General features: G+C 37.2%; 4 protein-coding genes across 11 annotated transcripts; 1 reads left to right on the top strand and 3 right to left on the bottom strand.

The window, feature by feature from the left end:
* Positions 1-274: 274 nt before the first annotated feature.
* LOC111483172 (VQ motif-containing protein 22-like) lies at positions 275-1,187 on the bottom strand. Its single transcript, XM_023129328.1, has one exon. It carries the CDS (start codon positions 1,110-1,112, stop codon positions 501-503), a length of 612 nt encoding a protein of 203 aa, XP_022985096.1. The 5' UTR covers positions 1,113-1,187; the 3' UTR covers positions 275-500.
* Positions 1,188-3,073: 1,886 nt separating this feature from the next.
* On the bottom strand, positions 3,074-8,062 carry LOC111482839 (protein FAR-RED IMPAIRED RESPONSE 1-like). 3 transcript variants are annotated; one of them, XM_023128827.1, is made up of 7 exons: positions 7,794-8,062; positions 4,136-6,240; positions 4,009-4,065; positions 3,779-3,919; positions 3,640-3,711; positions 3,502-3,543; positions 3,074-3,421 (listed from the first exon to the last, which is right to left on the bottom strand). In XM_023128827.1, exons 2-7 carry the CDS (start codon positions 6,194-6,196, stop codon positions 3,365-3,367), a joined length of 2,430 nt encoding a protein of 809 aa, XP_022984595.1. In that variant the 5' UTR covers positions 6,197-6,240; positions 7,794-8,062; the 3' UTR covers positions 3,074-3,364. The 3 variants fall into 3 exon arrangements, with proteins under 3 accessions (XP_022984595.1, XP_022984597.1, XP_022984596.1); XM_023128829.1 differs by lacking the exon at positions 7,794-8,062 and adding an exon at positions 7,712-7,756; XM_023128828.1 differs by lacking the exon at positions 7,794-8,062 and adding an exon at positions 6,330-6,561.
* A 1,447-nt stretch (positions 8,063-9,509) lies between these two features.
* Positions 9,510-15,087, bottom strand: LOC111482706 (protein FAR-RED ELONGATED HYPOCOTYL 3-like). 6 transcript variants are annotated; one of them, XM_023128626.1, is made up of 9 exons: positions 14,925-15,087; positions 13,364-13,418; positions 11,014-13,223; positions 10,884-10,940; positions 10,438-10,506; positions 10,288-10,356; positions 10,096-10,164; positions 9,958-10,008; positions 9,510-9,872 (listed from the first exon to the last, which is right to left on the bottom strand). In XM_023128626.1, the coding sequence occupies exons 3-9, from the start codon at positions 13,183-13,185 to the stop codon at positions 9,816-9,818; spliced, it is 2,544 nt and encodes an 847-aa protein (XP_022984394.1). In that variant the 5' UTR covers positions 13,186-13,223; positions 13,364-13,418; positions 14,925-15,087; the 3' UTR covers positions 9,510-9,815. The 6 variants fall into 6 exon arrangements, with proteins under 6 accessions (XP_022984394.1, XP_022984393.1, XP_022984399.1 ...); XM_023128625.1 differs by having other exon boundaries at positions 13,355-13,418; positions 14,925-15,079; XM_023128631.1 differs by lacking the exon at positions 14,925-15,087 and having other exon boundaries at positions 9,510-9,698; positions 9,794-9,872; positions 13,364-14,918.
* Positions 15,088-16,200: 1,113 nt separating this feature from the next.
* Positions 16,201-22,126, top strand: LOC111483068 (probable protein S-acyltransferase 19). Its single transcript, XM_023129185.1, has 9 exons — positions 16,201-16,505; positions 17,405-17,518; positions 17,971-18,378; positions 18,659-18,727; positions 18,837-18,908; positions 18,995-19,123; positions 19,243-19,323; positions 19,552-19,752; positions 20,632-22,126. The coding sequence occupies exons 1-9, from the start codon at positions 16,461-16,463 to the stop codon at positions 21,724-21,726; spliced, it is 2,214 nt and encodes a 737-aa protein (XP_022984953.1). The 5' UTR covers positions 16,201-16,460; the 3' UTR covers positions 21,727-22,126.
* The last annotated feature ends 2,062 nt before the right edge of the window (positions 22,127-24,188 follow it).

Genomic DNA, 24,188 nt, shown 5'->3' with positions numbered 1-24,188 from the left:
ATATATATATATATATATATATAGCTAATTTAATGAAATATTCAAACATTTAAATATTGTGATAAAATAAATGTGAAAATTTTGATCCAAACACGAAGAGAATCAATTTATTCGAAGAATCTTTGGAGAATTTATTAGATTTATTCGTTATTTTTCTAAAATTTTGTATAAATATATCAAAATAATTCTCAAATAAATTATTCATAATTTATACAACAATATATTTTGTATATTCTTTTTTTTTTTTTCGTAAAAGAAACATAAACAAACGAAGAATATTCAAACATAAAAGCCAAAACCCTATTTCTTCTAGCAATAAAATTATAATAAAATCCTAAGGAAAATTAAAAAAAAAAAAATATAAAAAAAAACAAAAAGAAAAGGACTTCTTCTTCTTCACTTCACCTTATCGTTGCCAATGAGTGCCCTGAAATTTTCTACATAGCCCAAAATTACTCAGGTCCATCATCGGCGCCGGCGCTGGAATTCTTTCCCCGTCGTCAGAACAGAAATCCGCCGCCACTACCGCCGTTGCTTTTGTTGGAGGAATCTGCAGAAGCTCCGGCGGGAGGAATTTGAGAAGAAACTGCACTTTCCATCAGAAATCCGTCTGCGGCGACTCCGCCATTTCCTGGCTTCGCGGCGGATAGCCTCTGAAGAAATTCGCCGCCGTGTGCGGATGCTGGAATCACGAACGGTTGGGGGTTGTGATGGTAAAACTGCAGCGGATAACCAGACGGCGGAGAAATCAAGCCGGAATTCGATTGAGGAATCGCGCCGAACCCTAACGAAAAATTGGGGGAAATCGATGAGGCGAAAGGCGGAGTTGGACCGCCGGTGAATTGTTGAACCATCGCTCTGAAATTAGTTGTGTCTGTATTGAGCAAGGTCGTCGGAGTCCGCCGAGAAGTCCTGGACCGGCGGCGAACCGGCTTTGCTACACGACGTTCCGGATTCAAGCCAGTGGAAGCGCCGGTGTTTGCGGAGGCGATGGCGTCGGAAACTCGATCGACGAAGATCATCTCGGAGGTGGATTGATCGGAAGGCGGTGGCGCCGCCGTGGTAGGAAGATTTTGATGGTAAAATTGAAGCCAATCGCCAGGGCCGGACATGGTTTAAACAATCAGAAAATTGGGTAATTGATCTGTGCTCTGTTCTTGTTTGTTGTTGGGTTATGAAGGAGTAGGGTAAGGCAATTGAGTTACATGATTTTCTTGGAAACACATGAAAACATCGCCATTCATTACAAACCCCATCAAATCATAATCTCCAACTTCAAGAACACACATCAATGGTGGTGGTAGCTGCCTTTTGCCTCACTTTAGGGATTCTTTTGGATCATACCCTTTCATCTTTTTGCTTTTTATTTTGATTTTTTTACATGATTGTGTCTAACGCGCATCGTTTTTACTATATATATATGAATATAGTAGTGGATAAGACATTAGATATCACGCTTCTAAATTAGTTCGTAACTATTTAAGTCCATTGCTAGTAGATATCGTCTTATTTGTGTTTTTCCTTTCGAGCTTTGTGTCGCTAGGAAGAGGTTTTCACACCCTTATAAAAAATGTTTCGTTCTACTCTCTAATCGACGTAGGATCTCACCATCCAACCCTATTTAGGGTCTAACATCCTCGCTTGCACTCATTCCCTTCTTCAATCACAGTAGGACCTCATAATACACCCTTCTTTGAGGCCCACGTCCATTTTGACTTCATCTCTCAAATCGATGTGAAATCTCATAATAACATATTTTAAGTGATTTTTTCAAGTCTAATATTAATGAGTATACTCAAAATTCATGAAATGGAGAATAAAATAAATATATAAAACTCATATATAGCTCTAAACCCTATTCGTGCTTCCACAACTTGTAAAGAATAACCCAGTAGAGATGCCATTCAAGCTCACCCATATCGAAACCTGATAACCCAATAACGCTACGTTTCACACGAGACACAATTTCATGGATAGTTTCATTTGAGATTGTGATGGGGACGCAACTTACGTACATCGACTTTAATCATGCCACTAGATGTTTTATTAGGGTCTATTAGACGGGATTCAACTAGCAAAGGCTCTCAATAGCGTATATGAACTAAATTTAAAAAAAAGTGGTATAATTTCTTGCCCTAAAGAAGACTCCATAATTTCACGAAACAAAATCATAACTTCTACCTAAGGAATTATATATTATAGTTTTTGTTTCTTTCAATTTCTTTATACTTTTAACATCCACAATTTTGCCTTGCTTATACGCCAAGGTATTCATATATATATATATATATATGAATATATATAATTACTAATTTGATCACTTATTTTAATTATCATTTCAATATATATATATATATATTTTGTAACCATTAGAAAATTAATGATGTAGAGACAACTTTTCTAGATATGTTTAAACAATAATAATTAATTTAGATTATTGATCATAATTTAATAGAATAAAACCCACCTCAAAATTTTGAGAAATAAATTAAAATTAAGACGTACTTTCAAAACTTATCAAAACTTATCAATCTCAATCTCGAGAGCTTCTTAGAATTAGGTAGAAACCCTAATATTTTACTTGTAAAGCACGTAGAGTTGCATCAAATAATACTGCATAGGGTAAGCACGAGTTTTGCTTCATGCTATGCACATGGACCTGTGGATGATGATGGGTGCCTCTTCATTCAATAGTATTATAATCTCAATTCCCATCTCTATATTTTGAGGAAATTCATATACACCATGGACCGAGCAAGAAGTGGAGAAGAATTTTCTAAATTTTTAATTACATTGTATTTCCGTCCCCTTGTGGGAATATTTTAACAACGATGAGTATGCTACTTCTTGCGAGAATTGATTCGAATGGTTTGTCATGTTCCTACTCCTTACGACAATAGCTCTTACTGCTAAAAACTACACTAAAAAAGTAGGTGATAAGCAAGAAGAAAAGAGAAATCCCGACACTAGACCAAACAATACCCTGCCAGCGATTGAGTTTGACTCGAGAGATGTGGCCTCTCTCGATATTGGGTTGACCCGCTCGTAGCAAGCATCGAACGAATTAATCCTCTGAGTAGGAAGAAAGAAATTGAATTTACAGGAAGAACTCAGCCTTCCAAAAACATAGTTAGAGAGCATTCCCAGATTCTCAATATCATACAGGAAGGAAGAACTCAGCCTTCCAAACACAGCAGGTTCTTTCAAAACAAAATCACTGATTTCTGCTACAACTTTACACCCAAATTGTTTCCCTCTCCTCCTTCCGATCGACAAAAAAGTAAAGAAGCTCGGGCACGGTGGCACAAAGTACTCCGGGGTCTGGGCGTGCGTCCTGTATATACCTTTTGTATCTGTTTCTTCATTAAGTATGTCTAGAACTACTGCCATGAAGCTGTGCAGATCTCAAATGTTGCTCGTCCTGAAATTATTTTGGCAACACAGTTTTATTAAACGAAACCAGAAAGATCGTTCTCAAATACGATACCGAGTTATATAAACCTGTAAGCTATAGTTATAACTCGTAGCCGGTCGATAATCCACCTGTACGTAAACAAAACCAAAACAAAATGAAAAACTTTCAGATATTGGCTGGAGAAAACGTTCCCTCAAGCATATTCATTGGAAAATGGCTAATACCAGTGCATGAATGCTACTATGCTGCGCCCCAAAATACCCATCATGATTGGCTGCAATTGTGTTTAACTGTCCCTGTAAAATGAATATATTGAATTTGAATGATCGTTGAATATGCAACAACAACCTTAGCAAGACTAACCAGCCCTTGAATGCTTTGTTGATCGACGTAGTACGATGCGTCATGGGGAGGCTCCATCAAGTTCAGCTGTACCAATCCTTGAACGTTCTGTTGGGTTCCGTAATATCCGCTCAGGGTCATGCTATCCGAGGTTAAACTATCCTGCAAGTCGAAAGTCCAAATGAAAATGAAATCCGTAACTATGTGATAAATGCACATTGCTAACGAATTACGTAGTAGGGAGATTCGACCATTTGCTGCAAGTTGTCCTGTGGTTCGACAAGTATCATAGCTGCTTCGGATTGTACCTGAGAAAAGGGATTCTTGAATCAAAAACGTTTCTTCAGAAAGCTTTTACGAATAAAAAACGTGACGAACCTTTCGTTTTCTGTTTACACTCTTCTTCTTATTTGTTTTAGCAGTTATACTTCCCTGATTCTCGTCCTCCTCACGTAGACCATGGGCGTGAACGCTAGATTCAGCTGGAGCACTTTTCGAGTTGTTAATATTAACACAGTTCTTTAGAGCTTCGACCAATGTACGAACCGCTATATTATAACACTCCTCGGAATGTGATCCTTCTTCGCTCAATTCAATTGCCTTTTTACATAAATCGTTGTAACGTTGTGCTCTGTTCTGTCTAAATTCTGTTCCATCAGCAATTGGTTGCCTACTCTTAGCATCTTTTGTCCACCTCTTTAAAATATATTGAGGCGGAATACTCCGAAAATCGAGCATTTGTAACACGATCAATGCATGTCGACAAAGAAAACCTTTATATTCAAACAAACGGCAAAAACAAGAAACTTCAGAGTTCAATTTATGCCACCTTACTAGAAAATGCTCATCTTTCTCACAGTCCTGAACTCTGAATGTAGTAATTGCTCCATCGTCGATTTCTTTTCTCATACGACAGCCAACTACCCCGAGAACTTCAACTTGGAACTTCTTAAATATTGTGTGTGTGTAAATTGTAGACATTTGTTTCTCCCAGGGAGAAGGAGATTTTAAGGCGGGCTGTTTATGCAATGTATCGAAATCCGCTATTGCTTCCTCTTCGTACCGATTTTGCAGAATGATACCATATTGTTTCAAGAACTCTTTCAGAGTGATTTTCTTGTGAATGTATTTGTCAAAGAAAGCATTCATACTATCGGAACGTTGGGCGGTTGACATTCCAGCCAAGAAGATATCCTCCATATAAGTCGGTACCCATTTTTTACGATCGTCATACAATGATTGGATCCATTCATCGTCTTGAAGTTCAAATCTAGTAACCATCTTCCACCATCGCATATCGAACTGCTCGTCTGACCACGACTTGAAAATGCACTTATTAAACTTTGCGAAGAAGTTTTCGTTTCGTTTGATGACGTGAGCAAGAGTTTCGGGAATCTTTTCCAATATATGCCAAAGCGCAAAGCAATGGCGGGTATTTGGGAAGACTTCTTCAATGGCTAACTTCAAGGCCTTGTCTTGATCAGATATAATAACTTTGGGAGCTTTCCCACCCATTGCTCTAAGCCATGTCTTCAACAACCAGGTAAATGTTGGCTTAGTCCAATCTGCAGCCAGTGCACAACCAAGTATCATTGACTGCGCATGATGGTTCACCCCAATGAACGGAGCAAACGGAAGCTTATCATTGGTCTTAATGTATGAGATATCGAATGAAACGACATCAGTGAAACTAACATAATCGCTTCTACTTTTGGCATCGACCCAAAACAAGTTTCTCAGACGCTGCTCTTCATTTAAGTCTATAGCATAGAAAAAGTCGGGATTCTCCTTTTGGATACGTTTGAAGTATTCGAGCAATATTTGGGCATCCCCCTCATCAAGAGCTAAATACCGGCCTTTGTCAAACTGATAACTCGTGTTAATCTGCGGAAAACTGAAATTTCTATACCCGCCACATTTTTTCGACATCTCGACATACATCCTCCGTGTTCTTTCACTAACAGCATGCAATATGTCGATGTTATTCTTCTCTGCCAGCTTTACATTCCTATGGATACGAAAATGATACGCAAGGGCAGGTAAAAGCTCGTGATTATGATCTTTTATGAACTCGTGAATAATCCATCTTCCATCTGGCCTTCTCTTCACATGCATGCTGGCTTTACAATCGGTCTTCTTCACGCTGGGCCTTCGACTATTCCCACTCTCGGATTCAGGAGTAACTCCATATCTTGAACACGCAAATTTTGCATCGATAAACTCCTTTGATTTCTTTGAACGTCGACTATTCTTAATCGATGTGGTGAATCCCATTGATTTGGCATATTCTTGATAAAATGTGTATGCAGCTTCATGGGACTCAAATTCAATGCCATTGTGCGGCTCAAAATCTATATCCTCTTCAAAAAGGGTGTCCTTCTTTGGTAAACTAATAATTCCACCATCTCTATCATGCATTTCATCCACAACATCAACCATTTGTTCAGCAATAAGAAGTAGAGTCTTCACATTTCACCTAAATGCTGCCACACAGTTCATAACTTTTCAGCATAGGAAAGTTTACAGACTATTGCTTTGACTGAAATTCCCTGTGAAATGATAGAGAGACCACCTAGCATACTCCATGAACTTTCAAATCCATTATTCAACGGGATTTAATTTACATTCCTCAACAAAACTCACTCACTTGGTGTAACGGCCTAGGCCAACCGCTAACAGATACTGTCCTCTTTCGGCTTTCCTTTCGAGCTTACGCTCAAGGTTTTTAAAACGCACCTGGTAGGAAGAGGTTTCCACACCCTTATAAAGGGTGTTTTGTTCTCCTCCACAACCGATGTGGGATCTTACAATCCACCCCCCTTCGGGACCCAGCGTCCTTACTAGCACACTGCCTCGTGTCTACCCCCCTTCGAGGAATAGCCTCCTTGCTGGCACATCGCTCGGTATCTGGCTCTGATATCATTTGTAACAACTCAGGCCCACTGCTAGCATATATTGTCTTCTTTGGACTTTCCCTCTCGGGTTTACCCTCGAGGTTTTTAAATGCGTCTGCTAGGAAGAGGTTTCCATCCCCTTATAAAGGGTGTTTCGTTCTTCTCCCCAACCGATGTGGGATCTTACAATTGGTAATGAAGATTACTGGTCAATGTATCATGGCTTGCATTTTGAAAATCATGAACAGTAATTAAATGCCAACATCACATGATTGAAGACTTCAAAAACAGCTAACCCAGTAAACAAACGTGATGGGAACTTTTTCAGTAACTCTACAAGCAAATACGAGACATCAAACCTTTTAACAATATACTGCTACATCAAACGCACATAATCTACAGAACGTCTGTTAATAAAAGCAGATCCCCATTTTTACGTCCCCCTATCCTTCCCGTGTGGCGACATGGAGGCAAAAATAGGAAAAAGAGGGATAGAGTTCCTCTCGCTTTCGGCATAGCAAGCCCCAGCCTATGAAATAATAGCTCGACACCAGGATGATAAAAAGCTTAACACCCTCTAATTCTTATTACTTTACAATATTCAATATGAAAAAAAAAAATGAAAAGGTCGTCTTATTCATCTAAGGTAGTGAAATTCCTGGTCGGGTAAGTTCCAACCAGCACGGAAAAATATAATCAACTTAGTTTCGTCACACCTATTCAAAATCGGAGTAAAAGACTGGATTTGTTAAAATCCATCTCCTGTGTTAGTGACTAAGAGACAAAACTCAAGAAGTGATTAATCGACAGAATCCCAATTCAAGAAGTCAAGAGTACTATAACGACACAATCTCCCAACATTGATAGAGAAACCAAACATACAAACAAAACCCATCTCAAATTAGCTAATATCAGGGGGAGGGGGAGAAGAAGCAACAATAGAACGGCACATTTCTCAAATCCCATCAAGTAAACTACACACATATAGAAACAATTCTCCATCGACATTTCATCAGGCAACAAACAGTCATAGAAAATGGAAAATCCCAAGAGAAAGCACCATGAAGATCGCAGAAAAGTGACACAGAAACCCAGCAGTGAAGACAAAGACAAAGAGCAAGTTGAGAGAAAGAGAGAGAGACCTGAAGAAGGAAGGCCCCCGCACACCCACAAGCAGCGAGTGAAGGAATTGCGCGAGTGGGGGAAGGGGGTTCTTCGATTGGGAGATTAGGGTTTGAGACTCACTCGCCGATCGAAAACTGTGGGGGAGAGATTGAGAGAATTGGGTCAACGTGGATTCCAATTTCAATTTTCACTCGCTTCTTTTCTTGGTATTGTTGCCACTCTCTGTCGGCGCCAAATTCAGAGCTCTCTCCACCAGCGCCAAGAAGAAAACAAGAAAAGCTTGTTTAGCTCAAAATCCCATTTTTGGTGGGTTTCCCCCCTTAAAGCCACACGCGTGTGCGCGTGTATTAAAATCATTATATCACAAATTTATTGATTTTAGTGTTTAATAAATTTTTAATGTTTTTAAAATTAAGTCACATTATAAGCCATGAATCTAGGTTTAAATTATGTTTTCTATTGTGTCCGATCTTTTCGACCGGTTTCAAAATAAATATATATTATAGTTGATATGGCAAGAGTCATGAGAGAACATGTCTATGACAGAAAAATTGTTCAAGTCTCGAGTTCACAGAAACTACAAGGATGGAAAAAATGATTTAACTTATAATAAAAGAAATGTTTTTCCCGAGTAATCATTGTCATTGGCTTGATCATCATCGGTTTCGTTATTAATCCTATGATCATGAGATTGAGACTCCTAAAAATTTGTTTCCTCCCAAAAATGAAGTTATTGAACTCTTTATTCTTTTAATATTTTATGATTTGTCATAACGCGACATTTGCATTGAAAGGTCGGGATTTTTGTTTTGAAAATATTTTTAACGTTAAGAGGTTAAAAATTTTAAAGGCAACTTTTCAAACAAAAGAAGCAAAATTTGAAATTGATACAAAAGAATACAAAAATGAATTTTTGAGACCCAGATTTCAGTTAAATTCGAAGAACTCTATACAAGCAACGAACCTAATCTGCTCCCTTCTGCAACTACATTTCCTGGATAAGGCTCTCTTTCATTTTCCTGTCAAAATGAACAAAAATGTTTATAATGATCGAAACGAAACAAATATTTGAAGAACAAACGATGTCACTCAAACCCATTAGAACAACGATGACTTGACTTACCATGCAAAAACTCAGTTTCAAGTCAGATTCAGCTCCATAAGGACAAAGATGGCTTCACTTGCCACACAAAAACTCAGTTTCAAGTCGGATTCAGCTCCGTAAGGACAAACGATGCCACTCGAACCCTAAGGACAAATGATGGCTTGACTTACCACGCAAAAACTCAGTTTCAAGTCGGATTCAGCTCCATAAGGACAAAGATGGCTTCACTTGACACACAAAAACTCAGTTTCAAGTCGGATTCAGCTCCGTAAGGACAAACGATGACTCGAACGTGACCGCGTAGGAGAAAAAGCATATCCTGTTAAACAAAATCGTTCTTTTTCCTAATAAGAAACAAAAATTACATTCCTCATAAGAAAAATACAGGGAAGAACAGAACAAAACTCAAACAATGTTCCAAGTTGACAACAAAAAACTTAAGACAGCGCCCAAATTTCCTCCCACTTCCTATTTCTCCCTGAAAAAAACACTATATCAGTATGCTATAGCGCAACCATTTCCATAAAGCCTTTGGCTTCTTGGACCTGAAACGACCGAACCAGAAACCAGTGATTCGAGCTCTACGTACCGACTAGTTACAACTTAACAAGAAATTAACAAACAACTCTAGGCTGAATCGGTATTACGTTACCATCTTTCAAGAAGAACCATGTAAGATAAATGACAATGATGAGATACAGCATACTTTTTTTATGATACAATCACTTGAGGACCAACATTCAGTATATCTCCAGCCACTAACTTGGAAAGATACATTCTATTTTTACAGACTAGAAGAATGAGTTGTTTCCTGCACCTGCAAAATGATGGTTCAAAACTGACTCTCCATGTGCAAAGTTTCTTTTTATGGCTAAATACAAAGAGATACATTTATTTCAACTCGTGAAGCACCTTCACTAAGATCAGGGATTAATCATGCATGTCTTGATGCATCATCATGCAATTGAGTTGTCCGTACATTGGGATCGTCCTGCCACGAGGAAACTTATTGAATTTGGATGACATATAAATTGCATAATGCAGTGGAAGATATCGATTGTGTTCAGTAAACTAACCCGAATGCCATAGGCGAAACCAGCTGGTGCTCGGAAGAAATCCATTTGTCCCTGCAGGAACAAACCGCTTTTGTAAAATGTGGTGACTAGAATAGAAATAGGCTGAGCTGAATAACACAGTCTCAAAATGTAACATACCAGTCCATGAATGCTCGGTTGAGCTGGGTAATAACCATCATGGCTAGGTGCTATGGAGTTTAATTGCCCCTATAAATAAAAGAACACAAAATAACTAATAATTGCGGACAGATAAGAAATGGGTAAAGAGTTCATGTATTTTATACTAAGTTCGAACTGACGTATACTTTTTTGTGTAAACATAAAGCTTACCAGCCCCTGAATGGCCTGTTGATTTCCGTAATAATTATCACGGGTCGGTGCCATTAAGTTCAGTTGTACCTGAGAAGATAAGAGGGCATGGAACTGAAAACTTTGCAAATTCACTAATTAAGGTACGAGAGAGACTCGATAACATCATACCATTCCTTGCACGCTTGGCTGTGCGCCAAAATAGCCATCAAGGGTTACAGCTCTTGAGCTTAATTTGTCCTGAGGAAGAGAGACGGGAAAGAATCATCGATATATGGACAATGGTTTGTAGCTTACCTTTAAGTAGAGCAATTTTTCAAAAGACATTTAATCAATTATAATGCCCCAACTCCTTTTTATTTCCAAAGATGAATTCGAACATTGAAAAAGTTCCAAACCAGAGACTAAGAACCAAATAAAATAACCCTGAAAAATTGCTGGAATTTGGAGTTCAGAAAGAATTTCCTAAAAAACGATACAAGATTAAATCTACTTTTATGGTTGATTTGGATTGGCTCAAAAAACCGTTTGGAGACGAACAAAATTGTCGTTTATTTTGGGATTCAACACGAGTTCATATAATTGTAGTAATGATAGAGATAGATTGATAGACAAACCATGTGCTGCAAGTTATCATGTGCTCCAACAGTCATGACATCAGGTTCAGAATTCACCTGCAATTCGAAAGTGTCATTTTCAACACGTAATACACTTCAAACATAAACAACTATACTGCGAACAACTAACCTTCCTTTTCTTAGTTGGATTCTTTTTCTTGTTTGTCTTGCCTATGTTTCTAATCTGACTATCTTCTTCAATGCAGAGTAGACTATGAGCTGCCGATGGACCGGCTTCTAAAAAGGTTCTATTAGAATTATTGACACCAATACAATTTCCAAGAGTTTCATCAAGTGCATGTGCTGCAACACTGTAACTCTCTTGGGACAAAGATCCCTCTTCAATCAATCTCAATGCTCGCTGGCATAGATCATTGTACCGTTGCACCCGAGACTGTACTAGCTCAGGTTCTTCTCCCAATAAATGTCTGCTCTTAGCATCTCTTGTCCACCGCTTTAAAATATATTGAGTTGGAATAGTAGAAAGTTCACACTTTTGAAGAACAACCATAGCGTGTCTGCAAAGGTAACCTTTATATTCATACAACCGGCACAGACAAGAAACTTCCGACTTCAATCCATTCCATACAACAATGAAGACTAGATTCTTTTCAAAATCTTGAACATGATATGTAATGCTTTTCTCATCTTCCTTTTCTTTCCTAGGAAAGCAAGCAACAGCACCTAAGACCTCGACTTGAAATTTTTTAAATACCGCATGTGTGTACATTCCCGAAATACTCTTCTCAAACGGTGAAGGAGATCTTAAAGTGGGTTGTTTGTTCCATGTATCAGAATCAGCTTTTGCTTCCTCTTCATACCTATCCTGTAAAATTGATTCATACTGTTTCACAAACTCTTGCACAGTGGTCTTCTTGTGCAAATACTTGTCAAGGAAGGAGTTTACACTTTCGGATCTCTGTGCCACGGACATTCCAGCCAAAAAGACATCTTTCATATATGTTGGAGCCCATTGTCTTTGATCTTCACATAAGGACTGAACCAATTCATCTTCTCTGAGTTCAAATCTATCAACCAGTTTCCACCACCTTTTCTCAAACTCTTCAGTTGTCCATGATCTATAGATGCATTTTTCAAATTTCGCCATAAAATTTTCATGCCGTTTAATTACATTACCAAGGTTTTCAGAAATTTTCGCTAATATGTGCCACAAAGCGAAGTGATGATACACATTTGGAAGCACCTCTTGAATGACTGATTTCAGTACCTTATCATGGTCACTGATAATAACTTTTGGAGCCTGTCCACCGATTGCTTTCAACCACACATGCAATAGCCAAGCATATGTTGTTGGACTTTCATCTGATAGCAAAGCACATCCAAGCAACATAAATTGATAATGTTGATTCACCCCAACAAAGAAAGCAAGGGGCAACTTATATTTATTTCTGATGTAGGTAGTATCAAGAGAAACTACATCATTAAAATAAATATAGTCATGCCTACTTTTTGCATCGATCCAAAATAAATTTCTTAGTCGGTGGTCTTCGCCAATATCGACAGCATAAAAGAAGTTAGAGTTCAAGTTCTGCATCTGAGTAAGAAAGTCGAGTAAAATCCTTGCATCTCCAGCATCAAAAGCAAAATTGCGAACTTTGTCAAATGGATTCTTCGAGTCATTCTTGAGTCCTACAACATTTTTGTATTCAGCAAATTGCCTAGCCATTGCAGCATACATCTTTCTTGTTTGTTCACTGACAGCTTGAGCAGGTAAAAGCTCATGGTTATGCTCCTTAACAAAACTATGTATAACCCATTTACCATCCGCCCTCCTCTTTACATGCATGCTAGCTTTGCAGTCTGTCTTTGCACATGCTCTTCGACCAGTTGAATTTTCACTTTCTTGCTTAGTTTGCCTTACACGTGGACGATTGAAGGACTTATCATACTCTCTCTTCATGCCATAACGAGAACATGCAAATTTTGCATCAATAAATTCCCTTGATGTCTTTGAACGGCGGCTATTTTGTATTGCTGTGTTGAATCCCATAGAACGAGCATATTCCTGATAGAAGGAATATGCTTCACTGTGTGATTCAAATTCCATGCCAGGAAGTGGTTCCAGATTCGTGTCCTCTTTAAACATTACCATGTCTAACATGGGGGAATTTAAATCTCCACCATCTTCAACGTGCATCCCATCTGTAGCTTCAACCATATTATTTCCACTCTCAATAACTCCATTATGAAGTTTTTCTTCCACATCCAACATATTATTAATTCCATTTGGTTCTTCATCTTTGTCGTGCTCACCAGAAGGTAACCTAAGATCTATATCCATGGCGAAATGAGCCAATGGCTAATGAACTTTGGAGATACCTGAAATGGACATGAAATAGTGAACATCTTAGGGACTAGAATCTTAATTTTAATTGCATATACATAAACAGGGTTATCTAAACTGAAAAGAAAAGAAAAAAATCATCGCCTTTTAGTTACAGGGTCTATACCTACTATGCCCACTATGCCCATAACCAATGAAGCAGGCTATTGTTGCTTGCTCGCATATCAACTCTACAACATCAATTTTCAAAATCAAAGGCTGTTTGCTAGTAAAGGAACTAAAATTTAATATCTTGAGACAATAACAATGATTTTCAATTCTCATATGTTATCTCAACAACAATATTTTGAACTTTCTGTCATCGAGATTCTAAACTTTCACGGTGAATCAAAAAGACCTGCAGAAAATTGTTATTTCCAATCTACACATGAAACTCGATAAGAAATACAACATAAATCTTCCAATGACACTGCATGGAACGTCACATGAAGTTTTATTCTCCTCATAATGGTAGATTTATAAAATAATAATTGAAAACGAAATCAAAAGAATCAGCAATTTGCAAAGATTGCAATGAAAAGAGAAAAATCTATACACACTCTTAATCGTATACCCAATATTATAGGAAAGATAGTTACTGGTCTCCTCCCTGCAACAAAAGATGAAGTAAAACAAACAAACAAATAAAAAAACAAGCTCACTAATAAACACAACGAAGCAAATCTTCTATACGTCAATTAAATCTCCAAAACTTCATCCAATTTCTACTATATGTTAGATCCAATTTTCTGAAGTGATAAGGACCAAGATCCATTGAATCTTCCCCGGTCACACCAAAAGCATTCCACTTGAGTATTCTGCTAAACAATGAAAATGACACAATCCTAAAGTAATTCAATTTTCAACTTCACATCATACTAGACACTTAAAATGGCATCATAGGTTCATTCATGCCGGAACACTTAGCAAACCTGTCGTAATACCCCCCAGCTGTAAGAAAAAAAACTAAAAGAACTTGTCATTGCGCTGAGCTTTGGGCTGGCACGTAGCTTGAAGATTTACACATCAAAAGTGGCCAAATATAAGTTACATGTATACTAATGAAGCGATCAAACTGGGTATAATTTTGGGCATCTTAAACCATTGAATTAGAAAGTAGAAGAACCATTCATGGTGACACCGGCACTACACCAATATAGTTTACCCTCGAATTAATTCTGACACCACGATAATTTCGCAGCATTCCTCTGGATGTTGAAGCCCATCACTCTGATGAAGTTCGCCATTGGAGATTGATCAATAAGACAGGAAGCAGAACTTGAATTGTCAAGAAACCGGCAAGTTGGATACACATACACTTCCATCCAGCAGCTAAAAATTTCCACAGCATCGACAAAATACAACACACCCCAATCCACAAAACTTTAAATTCATTTCATAAACCTTCCCATCGTCGACGACCCTTTAATTTCATAATTTTCCTACTTCCAAACAAAAAAACACCGACCTCCATTTTCCGGCACTTTCTCGAGAAACAAACAACAATCCCACCGCATAGAAACGCAAGAATAATACACCAAACCCAAGAACATTCAACATGGGCAAAATCTCAAGCAAATCACAACGACAACAAAAGAAGAAAAAAACGGAAAGATTGAAAGAGAACATCAAAGGAAACAGTTCGTAATGGGGTTTGAAGAGGGAAAAAGAGAGAAAAAAAAAAGAAGAAATTGGACCTGAAGTGCAGGGCATATAGAGAATCTGAGGGGGAGGGAGTGAAGAAGCTGAGACAGGCGAGCGAGTGGGGGTTGCCGCCGCGAGTGGGGCAAAGAGTTGAGAAAATTTGGGAAATTAGGGTTTGTAAACCACTCGCCGATGGGAGAAGGGGATGTTTGTTTTTATTTTTTGACAATGGATAATCCGTCACTCGCTTTTCTCTCACTCGCTTTCAGTTCTTTTTTCGGACTATTTTACCCTTTCGCGCCTTCGCTATTTTCGATTTATTTTTCATTTTCCCGGCATTTTATTTTCGGACTCATAACGGCGGCCCACGCTTACGGCGCGTGCAGAAACGGCCCAGGGCATTTCCTCAACCGCCCCCGAAATTCAACAATTTTGAATATTCATTACTTTGCAAATTTAATTAATTCATTTTAAGTTTAATTATAAATTTTGTAGATGTCACTCTTATTTAATTTCATAAACATCAAATTTAAATATTATATCTATAATACTTAATTTTAAAATACTTCAATTTTTCTATTAAAACTTAATTTTAATTTTTATATCTATTTAATTAAATCAAGAAATCGAGTTGTTGTCGCCCTGGCTCGCACTGGTTTGGTTTGGAGCTCGATGAATCAAAAGAGTGGAAAGTTAACTTTTTTTCTTTGAGATTTTTAATTAGAGATGACGTAATTTCAACTCGATGTGTCGTGTCTTTGGGATCTTCATGTTTTTGTCTGTACTCAAATGTGTAGGGTCAACGCAATTATTCACTACAATATGATCGATAATTACTTAAATTCTATATTTCAGCTATGAGCTCTACTGTTACAAATGATATTAGAATCATACATCTCCTTGCATGACGGATTCTTGGATCCCGATCCAACATAGAGCCAGAGTGAGATTGCATGGGTGGGACCCACAAAACAGCAAACATTAAATAATACCTTCTTTCCCACCAAAAGTATCATCACATCATCTTACCTAATCCTCTCCACAATATTAAATTTAATCTTAAATTGCAAATTTAATTTTTGAAGTATCTATTTATTTATGAATTTTTAGAAAAATAAAGTTTAAAGTAAGTTTAATAGATTATTGATAAATTTAAAATTTAAAATTATGTATTTAGTAAATTCAATATATTTAATTCCACCTTAAATTAATTACCAAATTTAAAATCCAACGGTAATTTTAATCAAAATAAAATAACGGTTTTATTATTATTTTAAAAAATAAATAAATTGAGATTAATTATTAAGTCTTGCACTCCTATTCCTGAGATTCATTGTCAACGCTCACCTTGGCGCCCTTCTCTCCCATCTGCCGTTCCTTCTCACTACTTCGCCGCTTCCGCTTTGATCCTCGCTTTCCAGGAATCGCTTTCAGCTGCTACAGAGAGTACTTTCTGTCTTTCTCTCCCTCTCTCTCTCTCTCTCTATTGATTTCGGTTTCTCTCTCTTCTGCTCGCCGGCCGGTCGACGGGAGTGTGGGAGTGGGTTTGTTCTTACTTCGGCAGTGAGTGGCGTTTCGATTGTGGAGTTATGGTGAGGAAACATGGATGGCAACTGCCTGCTCATACTTTTCAGGTACTCTTCCTTACGATTGTCTTTGGTTTGTTTCTTTTTTGCTGTGGGTTCTTGCTTTCATAGTCTTAGGGTTTTGTTTTGCCAATGTGTGACCTCTCTCTCGGTAAATGGCTGAGTTGTGGTGGTTTCTTTGTTTGAAATTTGATTCTCTTATGGCGTTTGTTCGTTGGAAATTGTCTGCAGCTTTACTCTCAGTCTTCCGAATGACGATGTGGATTTTTTTTTTTTTTTTTTCATTCTGTGTCTCGTCGAGTATATAGATTGAATTTTGTTCTGATTGGCTACAGAGAGAAGCTAGAGGAAATGTTGCAATAATACTTTAGCTTTCAAGATTATTAAGTTTAAAAGAGTTCATTTCTCGAGTTCTGCGTGATACTGGAGCTTGTGATATCTCGATGGGATTTTCGTCCGTGATCTATTTTTTCTCCCGTTTTTTTTTTCCCCTTGGAGAATTGGCTAAGGAATGGGGCATTGATACTTAATGGCAAGTTTTCTTAGGTAAATCTATGTTGGATCACTGCTCAAAGTTGGGGAATGATTGGTTTTCGCTAGGCTTGGACACATGGATGGAGCTTGCGGGAGGGACGAGGGGTTTTTTTGGTAGCTTGTTATTCCTATTCTCAACCTAGGCATAGTGGGAGTCTGATTTTTGAACTTCAGCATTCAGTTTTATATTATGTGGAGCACAATTTCAAGTGTTGAAATGCGTTCCAGTACTTGTGTCACTGGTTTGTACAGCTGAGGCTAGGAATGTTCAGAATCTTGAAGTCTTTCTTATTTTTGTTTTGTTTTGTTTTGTTCTTACCTATTATCAAGTTATCGTCACAAACAATCTGTTCTCAGTAGTATTATGCCTGCCTTGAGTTTCTTTCTAATATATTTTTTTGCTTAAAATGTAGGTCGTTGCAATCACAGTGTTTTGTTTACTGGTCGTGGCATTTTATGCTTTCTTTGCTCCCTTCCTCGGTGGCCATGTATGGGAGTACATATTGGTTGGCGTTTATTCACCAGTGGTATGCAATATTATTTACTCTCTCCCCCACCACCTCAATTATCAAGCATGCACTTAATGCTGTCACTACGAGGTGTTGATTCGTGGATAATAATTTTCCAGCTTGTAGATCCTGAAAGTTTGATCTACTTGAGTTTTCTTCCTAGCTCGATTTCTGCGCATTTCAGCATTTTCTATGGTTTAGTGCATTAACTATCAGTTTTGTGATAATACAAACATATTTTGTCTCTTAGTATAAATACAAAAACTATCAGTTTTTGGATGGTAGTGGATTTGGAATATTGAGTGGGTGAGTGATCCCTGTAAATCAGATCCTCCTTTAGATTGACCGTGCTTGTACTTGTAACATGTAGAATATACCAAACCATACTGTCATTAGAGCATTTTGTGTTCCATTTAAATGGTTGGAAACCTACTTTCTTTCATTATTTCAATCTTTTCATGGCATTGCAGGCTCTCCTTGTATTCACTCTTTATGTGAGATGCACTGCAATTAATCCAGCTGACCCTGGTATTATGTCTAAATTTGATAATCGGGTAACAAACCCCAACAATAATCAAGGGTTATCACTGAAGGGTCTACCACAAAATTTAGATGAAATTGTCAATGGCAGACATTCGTCTGCATCATCACCCTCCAGAAGTTCCATATCAGGAGCTAATACGAGTAGGAAAGGTTCAGTAGGAGAAGTTGGCGGAGCAGACAAACCAGTGGAACAACCAACAGTTCGCAGTGCTGATAAAATTGGACTAATTTGTTGCGCATTATTTGTACACGAAGATTGTCGAAAAAGGGATGGAGGGGCAGACCCTCAAAGTGCTGCCGAGGATGCTTTATTTTGCACATTGTGCAATGCTGAGGTATTTGGTTTGGATGCTCTATAATAGTTCCCAAGTAAAAATTAAATATGTACAGTATCATAGTCCATCAGAACAATAAATGTTAATATTTTGCTTTACTCATACTTCGTCTGCATGCATCTAGTATCAGTTTTATATAATCATGCAACGTTGTCAAGGTTTTGAATGCTGTCCATCTTATTTTTAGAAGATAATCCTGCAACTCCGTTTATAATGGGCCGCACGCATGTATCCATGATAACAAAAATTTATTTTGATTTACAACGTACGAATGTTGCAGGTGCGGAAGTTCAGCAAACATTGTAGAAGTTGTGATAAATGTGTTGATGGTTTTGATCACCATTGCCGGGTATATCTTTCTTTTTTTAAAAAAAAAAAAATCATTTAGTTTGTTTTTCATTTTCATTTTGTTAAGGTTTTTACTTGGAGATTGACCTGTATTTTCAACGTGGTTGCAGTGGCTCAATAACTGTGTGGGGCAGAAAAACTATATCACATTTATCTCTCTTATGGCAGTAAGTCTTGTTTGGGTAAGTACTAAAAACTGGATACTATTCTTTGAAACCATAGTATACTCTCTTTTTTGCTGCTAATTACTGTTACCTTTGTGGTTCAGCTCGTTGTTGAAGCTGGAATTGGTATTGCTGTTTTAGTGCGTTGCTTTGTTAATAAAAGAGGCATGGAAACTGAAATTATCGATCGACTTGGAAATGGCTTTTCTCGTGCCCCATTTGCAACAGTTGTGGTAGGGACAAATTAAGTAATTATGTCTTGTAACAAAAACACATATTTTATAGTTTACTTATGACTATCAAAAAAATCAAGTCAGGTGCTAATTGCTAGTTTGAATTTGGTTTTATCCAGGCGATATGTACTGCAGTTTCCATGCTGGCCTGTATCCCTTTGGGCGAACTTTTCTTTTTCCACATGATATTAATTAAAAAGGTCAGTGATGAGAACTTAAATAGATTTTTCATTCTCCATGATCTTTGTTGCTTGATCTTGGGGAAATACTGTGGTATGGGGTAATAGTCAATAAATAGTGCTACATTTAAAATCAGAATAATATATCTATATCTAAGATCAATTTGGAAAACTAATGGATCATGATTAGACGGTTTGCTTGGTGCGCGGATCTTCTCATCAGTTGTTTTACTACATGTATTGAAATAGGGTATTACAACCTATGAATATGTCATAGCAATGAGGGCTACAAGTGAGGCCCCTGTTGGAGCGTCTGTTGACGAGGAATTGCCAAACATTATGTACTCTCCATCGGGATCTGCTACCACTGGTTTGAGTGGTGGAAGTTCTCTTGGTTTACAATACAAGGGGGCATGGTGTACGCCTCCAAGAGTTTTCGTTGATTATCAGGTATTGACTTTTTAATCTTTAGTAAGAGAACCTACCTTTCTCCTCCACACTTTTTGGGTGATTGTTTTCATTCTCTGTTGGGTAAATATTTTCTGCATGTAGCTTGATAGCCGAAAATCCCATTTATTTATTTCTCAAGCCAGTCATAGGTTGATAGTCATTTTTCATTTCTTCCTGTTTGATTATGTCAAGATTCAAAAAGGGAGAAATTGAAGCTTCACTTTGGTAAATTAAAGCATAATGAGTTAGTAAATGTAATTTAATGCAAAGAGGTTTTAAATTGAAAAAATAGAAGAATAAATATTTGGTTAAATTAATAAAAAAATATCCCACATAAACTTCAAAGTGCCTCATTAGTTTTGGATGGAAACCATAATTACATTGTTTCAAAAATTACCAATGAACTTTTAAATTTTCATTAATACTCTTTTAACATTTATAGAACTTGAAAAATACTCTTAAACTTTTTTTAAAGTTCTGTTAGCATATGGATGGAACCATTAGTACCACGTTTCAAAGATACTTACGAACTTTGGAAAGGAGTATAATACTCTTAAACTTTTAGAAAAAGGTATAAATTGTTTTTACCATTAGTGTATAAATAGAAATCATTTATCTACACTCCAAATAGCTAATATTTTAAAAAGATTATCTTAAATTGAAAAAGAACCCACTTGAAAATAAATTGTCTATTTGGGTCTTGAACGCCAACTAATTTTAGTTTAAGCTCTTTCATTATTTATGTTGTGCCGATAAGTTTTAATTTGTTTCTGTCATCTTTTGTGGAGAAATTATGCATGCGTTATCCAATTCACAAGCTTCTTATTATCATAAAACAACAGTTTCTTACTACTAACTAATCCCACTTAAACGCATTAGGATGAAGTGGTGCCTCACTTGGAGCCAGGAATGGTCCCATCTACTGTTGACCCAGATGCAGCAGGAGCTTCAGAAAGAGGGCCAAAAGCACCCAAAAGAGCCGTTCGTCTTAGTGCTTGGAAGCTTGCAAAGCTTGATTCTAACGAGGCCATGAAGGCAGCTGCCAAAGCTAGAGCATCATCATCTGTTCTGAGGCCTCTTGATAACCGCCGTTTCCCAGATACAGAATTGAGCTCCAGCGGAAACCTAAGTGTTAGAAGTAGTGTGAGCACTGACACTGGTGCAAACAAAGAGATTAAAAGTGATCTTAGGCTCTCTCCCATAAGAAATTCCTTGGCTCCGAGTCAAGCTAGTCAGGATGATTATGAAACTGGAACACAGAGCATGAGTAGCTTCAGTAGTCCAAGCCATGTGCATGAAACAGTCACCCTCAGTCCTCTCCCACATGGTAATGGTCTGGGTCTAGGTCGTTTTAGTGCTGCTTCATCAATTCCCAGCCTATTTCCTGAACGTCCATATTCTTCCAAGGCATCCTACCCTGTTGTCACCGACCCAAGATCTCATACTTCTGGGTTTGACGATAAGGTTGCTCAGAGGGGAAACACTACTGATCCATTATTGCTTTCAGCCCCTACTTCTCTTCTCAGAGATGTCAGAAAGACATCTGTTGTCTGGGACCAAGAAGCTGGGAGGTATGTCTCAGTTCCTGTATCAGCTTCAGAAACCCGTCCTCTTAGATCATCTGTGCAGATAGGTTTGCCAAATTTAAACGGCGAAACAAGCAACAACACTAGAAAGCCAGTTAATCCATTGCAACCTACATCATCTTCCAACACAAAAGCTCCATTGCAGCAATCCGAGAAGTTAATGTACACCGGAGATTCCATTTTCTTCGGTGGTCCTCTACTGAACATCTCTTCTCGAGATAGTCTGAGAAACGAAAGGGTCTCGACTTCGAGAGAGAGCCAAGACAGAATGACGATGACTCTATCTCGCGAGTCCAGATTCAAAAGGGACTCGGCTTCAAACCAACTCCCTGTTTTTCTCCCTGGTGGTTATGAGCAAAGCCGACCATCCGGTTCTCGTTTAAGGTAGGTAGTTTGGTTGGTCAATCCTGAAGCATATGATTTGGCTGCCTGAAAGGAGGTGTAATTAGAAAACATTCTCCCATCAGCAAGTTGGAAAAAGAAGCCAAAAGGACGGAATCAATTCTTGGCTCCGAAATCTTGCAACCTGACATTGTTTGCAAACTCAATTGATCGGTACATGTGAGGCAGTTTCCTCAAGAATGCATTTTGATTAACACGGATTTAGGTGTAATCTGTAATTGAGGTGGGAATCGCTCCTTTTCTCCATCTCAAAATTGTAGACAAAAGGATATTCCTAGTTTTTAATTCTTAGCCTCTGAACTTCATTGAGGCAATCCATGGAATTATTATCCAGTTCACTTCCCCAGTATTTTTTTCTAATCATTAATTGATACCATCATTTTCCAGTTTCTCGCCCTGGATTAAAATACTGATAATCTTCCTTCTGGAAGCACTTTTTCTCCTCAATCTTACAGGTTATGTGGCCAAAATCAAGTCTAGCAGAGTTTGAGTCGATGAATTCTGGAAGGAGCTGAGGATTTTTGGTAAGAAAGTATTCTTTTCGCATGTGTGTAGAGGTTTTTTAAAATTGTAAAAGCTTTTGAAAAGGGTAGCACATAGTTGGCCTTTTGTACAAAAAGGTTCAAATCATTTACCAATATTACCCCATGCTAATTCCTAACTAGGCGTGCTCATTTATTATGAATGGCGGAGTTGAAAGATGGTGGATAAGAATTGTCAAAGTGTGATATCCCACATTGGTTGGGGAGGAGAACAAGACACTCTTAGGTGTGGAAACCTTTCCCTAGTAGGCGCGTTTAAAAACCTTGAGGGGAAGCCGGACGGGAAAAACTTAAAGAGGACAATATCTGCTCGCGGTGGGCTTGGGCTGTTACAAATGGTATCAGATCTAGCCACCAAGCAATGTGCCAGGCGAGGAGGTTGTTCCCCGAAGGGGATAGACATGAGGCGGTGTGCCAGTAAGGACGTTGGGACCCAAAGGGGGGTGGATTTGGTGGTGGTCCTCATCGATTGGAGAAAGGAACGAGTGCCAGCGAGGACGTTGGGCCTTGAAGGGGGGTGGATTGTGATATCCCACATTGGTTGGGGAGGAGAACAAAACACCCTTTATAAGGGGGTAGAAACCTTTTTCTAACAAATGCATTTTAAAAACCTTGAGGGGAAGCTAGTAAAGAAAAATTCATAAAGGACAATATCTACTAGCAATGGGTTTAGACCTTTACACAAAGCGAGTGTATTTAAACGGTAATTATCACGTTCTTCTTCTATGGTAAGTTCAAATCTTCCTACCTTCTCCAGTTATGTCACAAGGTAATTTATCTTTATTTCTATCTACAGTCTTTTTACTTTTCTTTTTAATAAATGATAATCGTACTCTTTTGATTATAGAATGATGATTATAGAATGAGACAGATATTATCGGATGTGTACTAATTTCCCATTAAGAATATAGACATTGAGTTAGTGTTGGAACTTGGGAGGAAACCACATGGTCCAAAAGTTGGGTGTCCCACAAGAACTGTCCTTATCTTTAGGAGGGTAAAGTGTCATCCAAAAGTTACTTGATTCATATTCTTCTTTGAAATTTACAATTTACTGCTTTTGTTTTTAGTGCTAAATTTTAAATGAAATTGATTTTTATATAAACACCTTTCAAAAGGTTGATAGTTTCAAGTGTCTTTCTAAATAAGATTTTAAATTATTTAATATAGCTTATTGAGTGAATTTAGATGATCATAATTGATATTCCATTAGTTAATAAAAGTAATTAATTCTTTTTTTTTTTCGAGAGATGAATTATAGAAAAAAAAATCAGTGATTAATTAACAGAAAATCTTCAAAATGTGTGATAAGAAACAAAAACATTTAGGTTAAAATACTTGAACCTTAATTCAACTTTACATTTAAAGGTTTAATTTTAATTCTTACTTTTAATTTATTGTTGATTTTTTTTAAAACTTATTATTATATATTAGCATTTTCACTATTTTGCATGAAATTTATTATTACTGTTAACTAATTTCAATAAAATTTAACTTTGATGGAATGAATTAAAAATTTATTGAAAATATTGAGAGTAATTAAACAAAGTAAAGATATCAAAATAATATTTTAATCAAATACTTATTACTTATAGAATTACTTTTAGATTAGATCTGTCATTAGAATAATTTTAAATTTATTTATTAATTTTTTATTTTTCTAATGTGTTTCAATTAAAATTAGCACAGGAATCTTAAATGTCTTTGCTTTTATATATACATTTAATCTGCAAAAAAAAAAAAATAATAATAATAATAAATAAATAAATAAAGTTTGTTTCCTCTCTTTATTCTTTATATTTTGGATTAAATGTTCGACTTTTTTAATTAGTAAATGTTTAGAAATATTAATTTTACAATTTATTAATTTAATGAAATATTGTTTAATTATATTTAGTACGGATAT

Source organism: Cucurbita maxima, unplaced genomic scaffold (assembly GCF_002738345.1).
Source record: "Cucurbita maxima cultivar Rimu unplaced genomic scaffold, Cmax_1.0 Cma_Scf00008, whole genome shotgun sequence".
NCBI lineage: Eukaryota > Viridiplantae > Streptophyta > Magnoliopsida > Cucurbitales > Cucurbitaceae > Cucurbita > Cucurbita maxima.
This window is presented reverse-complemented; position numbering and strand designations above follow the sequence as displayed.

What these genes read in the sequence shown, in the direction of transcription:
- LOC111482706 (XM_023128626.1), bottom strand. Translation starts at nt 13,185, where the DNA reads ATGGATATAGATCTTAGGTTACCTTCTGGTGAGCACGACAAAGATGAA. An exon ending in ATCCAACTAAGAAAAGGAAG is followed by an intron (nt 10,941 to 11,013) that starts GTTAGTTGTTCG and finishes TTCGAATTGCAG; the next exon opens with GTGAATTCTGAACCTGATGT. An exon ending in ATGATAACTTGCAGCACATG is followed by an intron (nt 10,507 to 10,883) that starts GTTTGTCTATCA and finishes TCTCTTCCTCAG; the next exon opens with GACAAATTAAGCTCAAGAGC.
- LOC111482839 (XM_023128827.1), bottom strand. Translation starts at nt 6,196, where the DNA reads ATGGTTGATGTTGTGGATGAAATGCATGATAGAGATGGTGGAATTATT. An exon ending in GTGTAAACAGAAAACGAAAG is followed by an intron (nt 4,066 to 4,135) that starts GTTCGTCACGTT and finishes CCCTTTTCTCAG; the next exon opens with GTACAATCCGAAGCAGCTAT. An exon ending in AACAAAGCATTCAAGGGCTG is followed by an intron (nt 3,712 to 3,778) that starts GTTAGTCTTGCT and finishes TTCATTTTACAG; the next exon opens with GGACAGTTAAACACAATTGC.
- LOC111483172 (XM_023129328.1), bottom strand. Translation starts at nt 1,112, where the DNA reads ATGTCCGGCCCTGGCGATTGGCTTCAATTTTACCATCAAAATCTTCCT.
- LOC111483068 (XM_023129185.1), top strand. Translation starts at nt 16,461, where the DNA reads ATGGTGAGGAAACATGGATGGCAACTGCCTGCTCATACTTTTCAG. An exon ending in GCACATTGTGCAATGCTGAG is followed by an intron (nt 18,379 to 18,658) that starts GTATTTGGTTTG and finishes CGAATGTTGCAG; the next exon opens with GTGCGGAAGTTCAGCAAACA. An exon ending in TGGCAGTAAGTCTTGTTTGG is followed by an intron (nt 18,909 to 18,994) that starts GTAAGTACTAAA and finishes TTTGTGGTTCAG; the next exon opens with CTCGTTGTTGAAGCTGGAAT.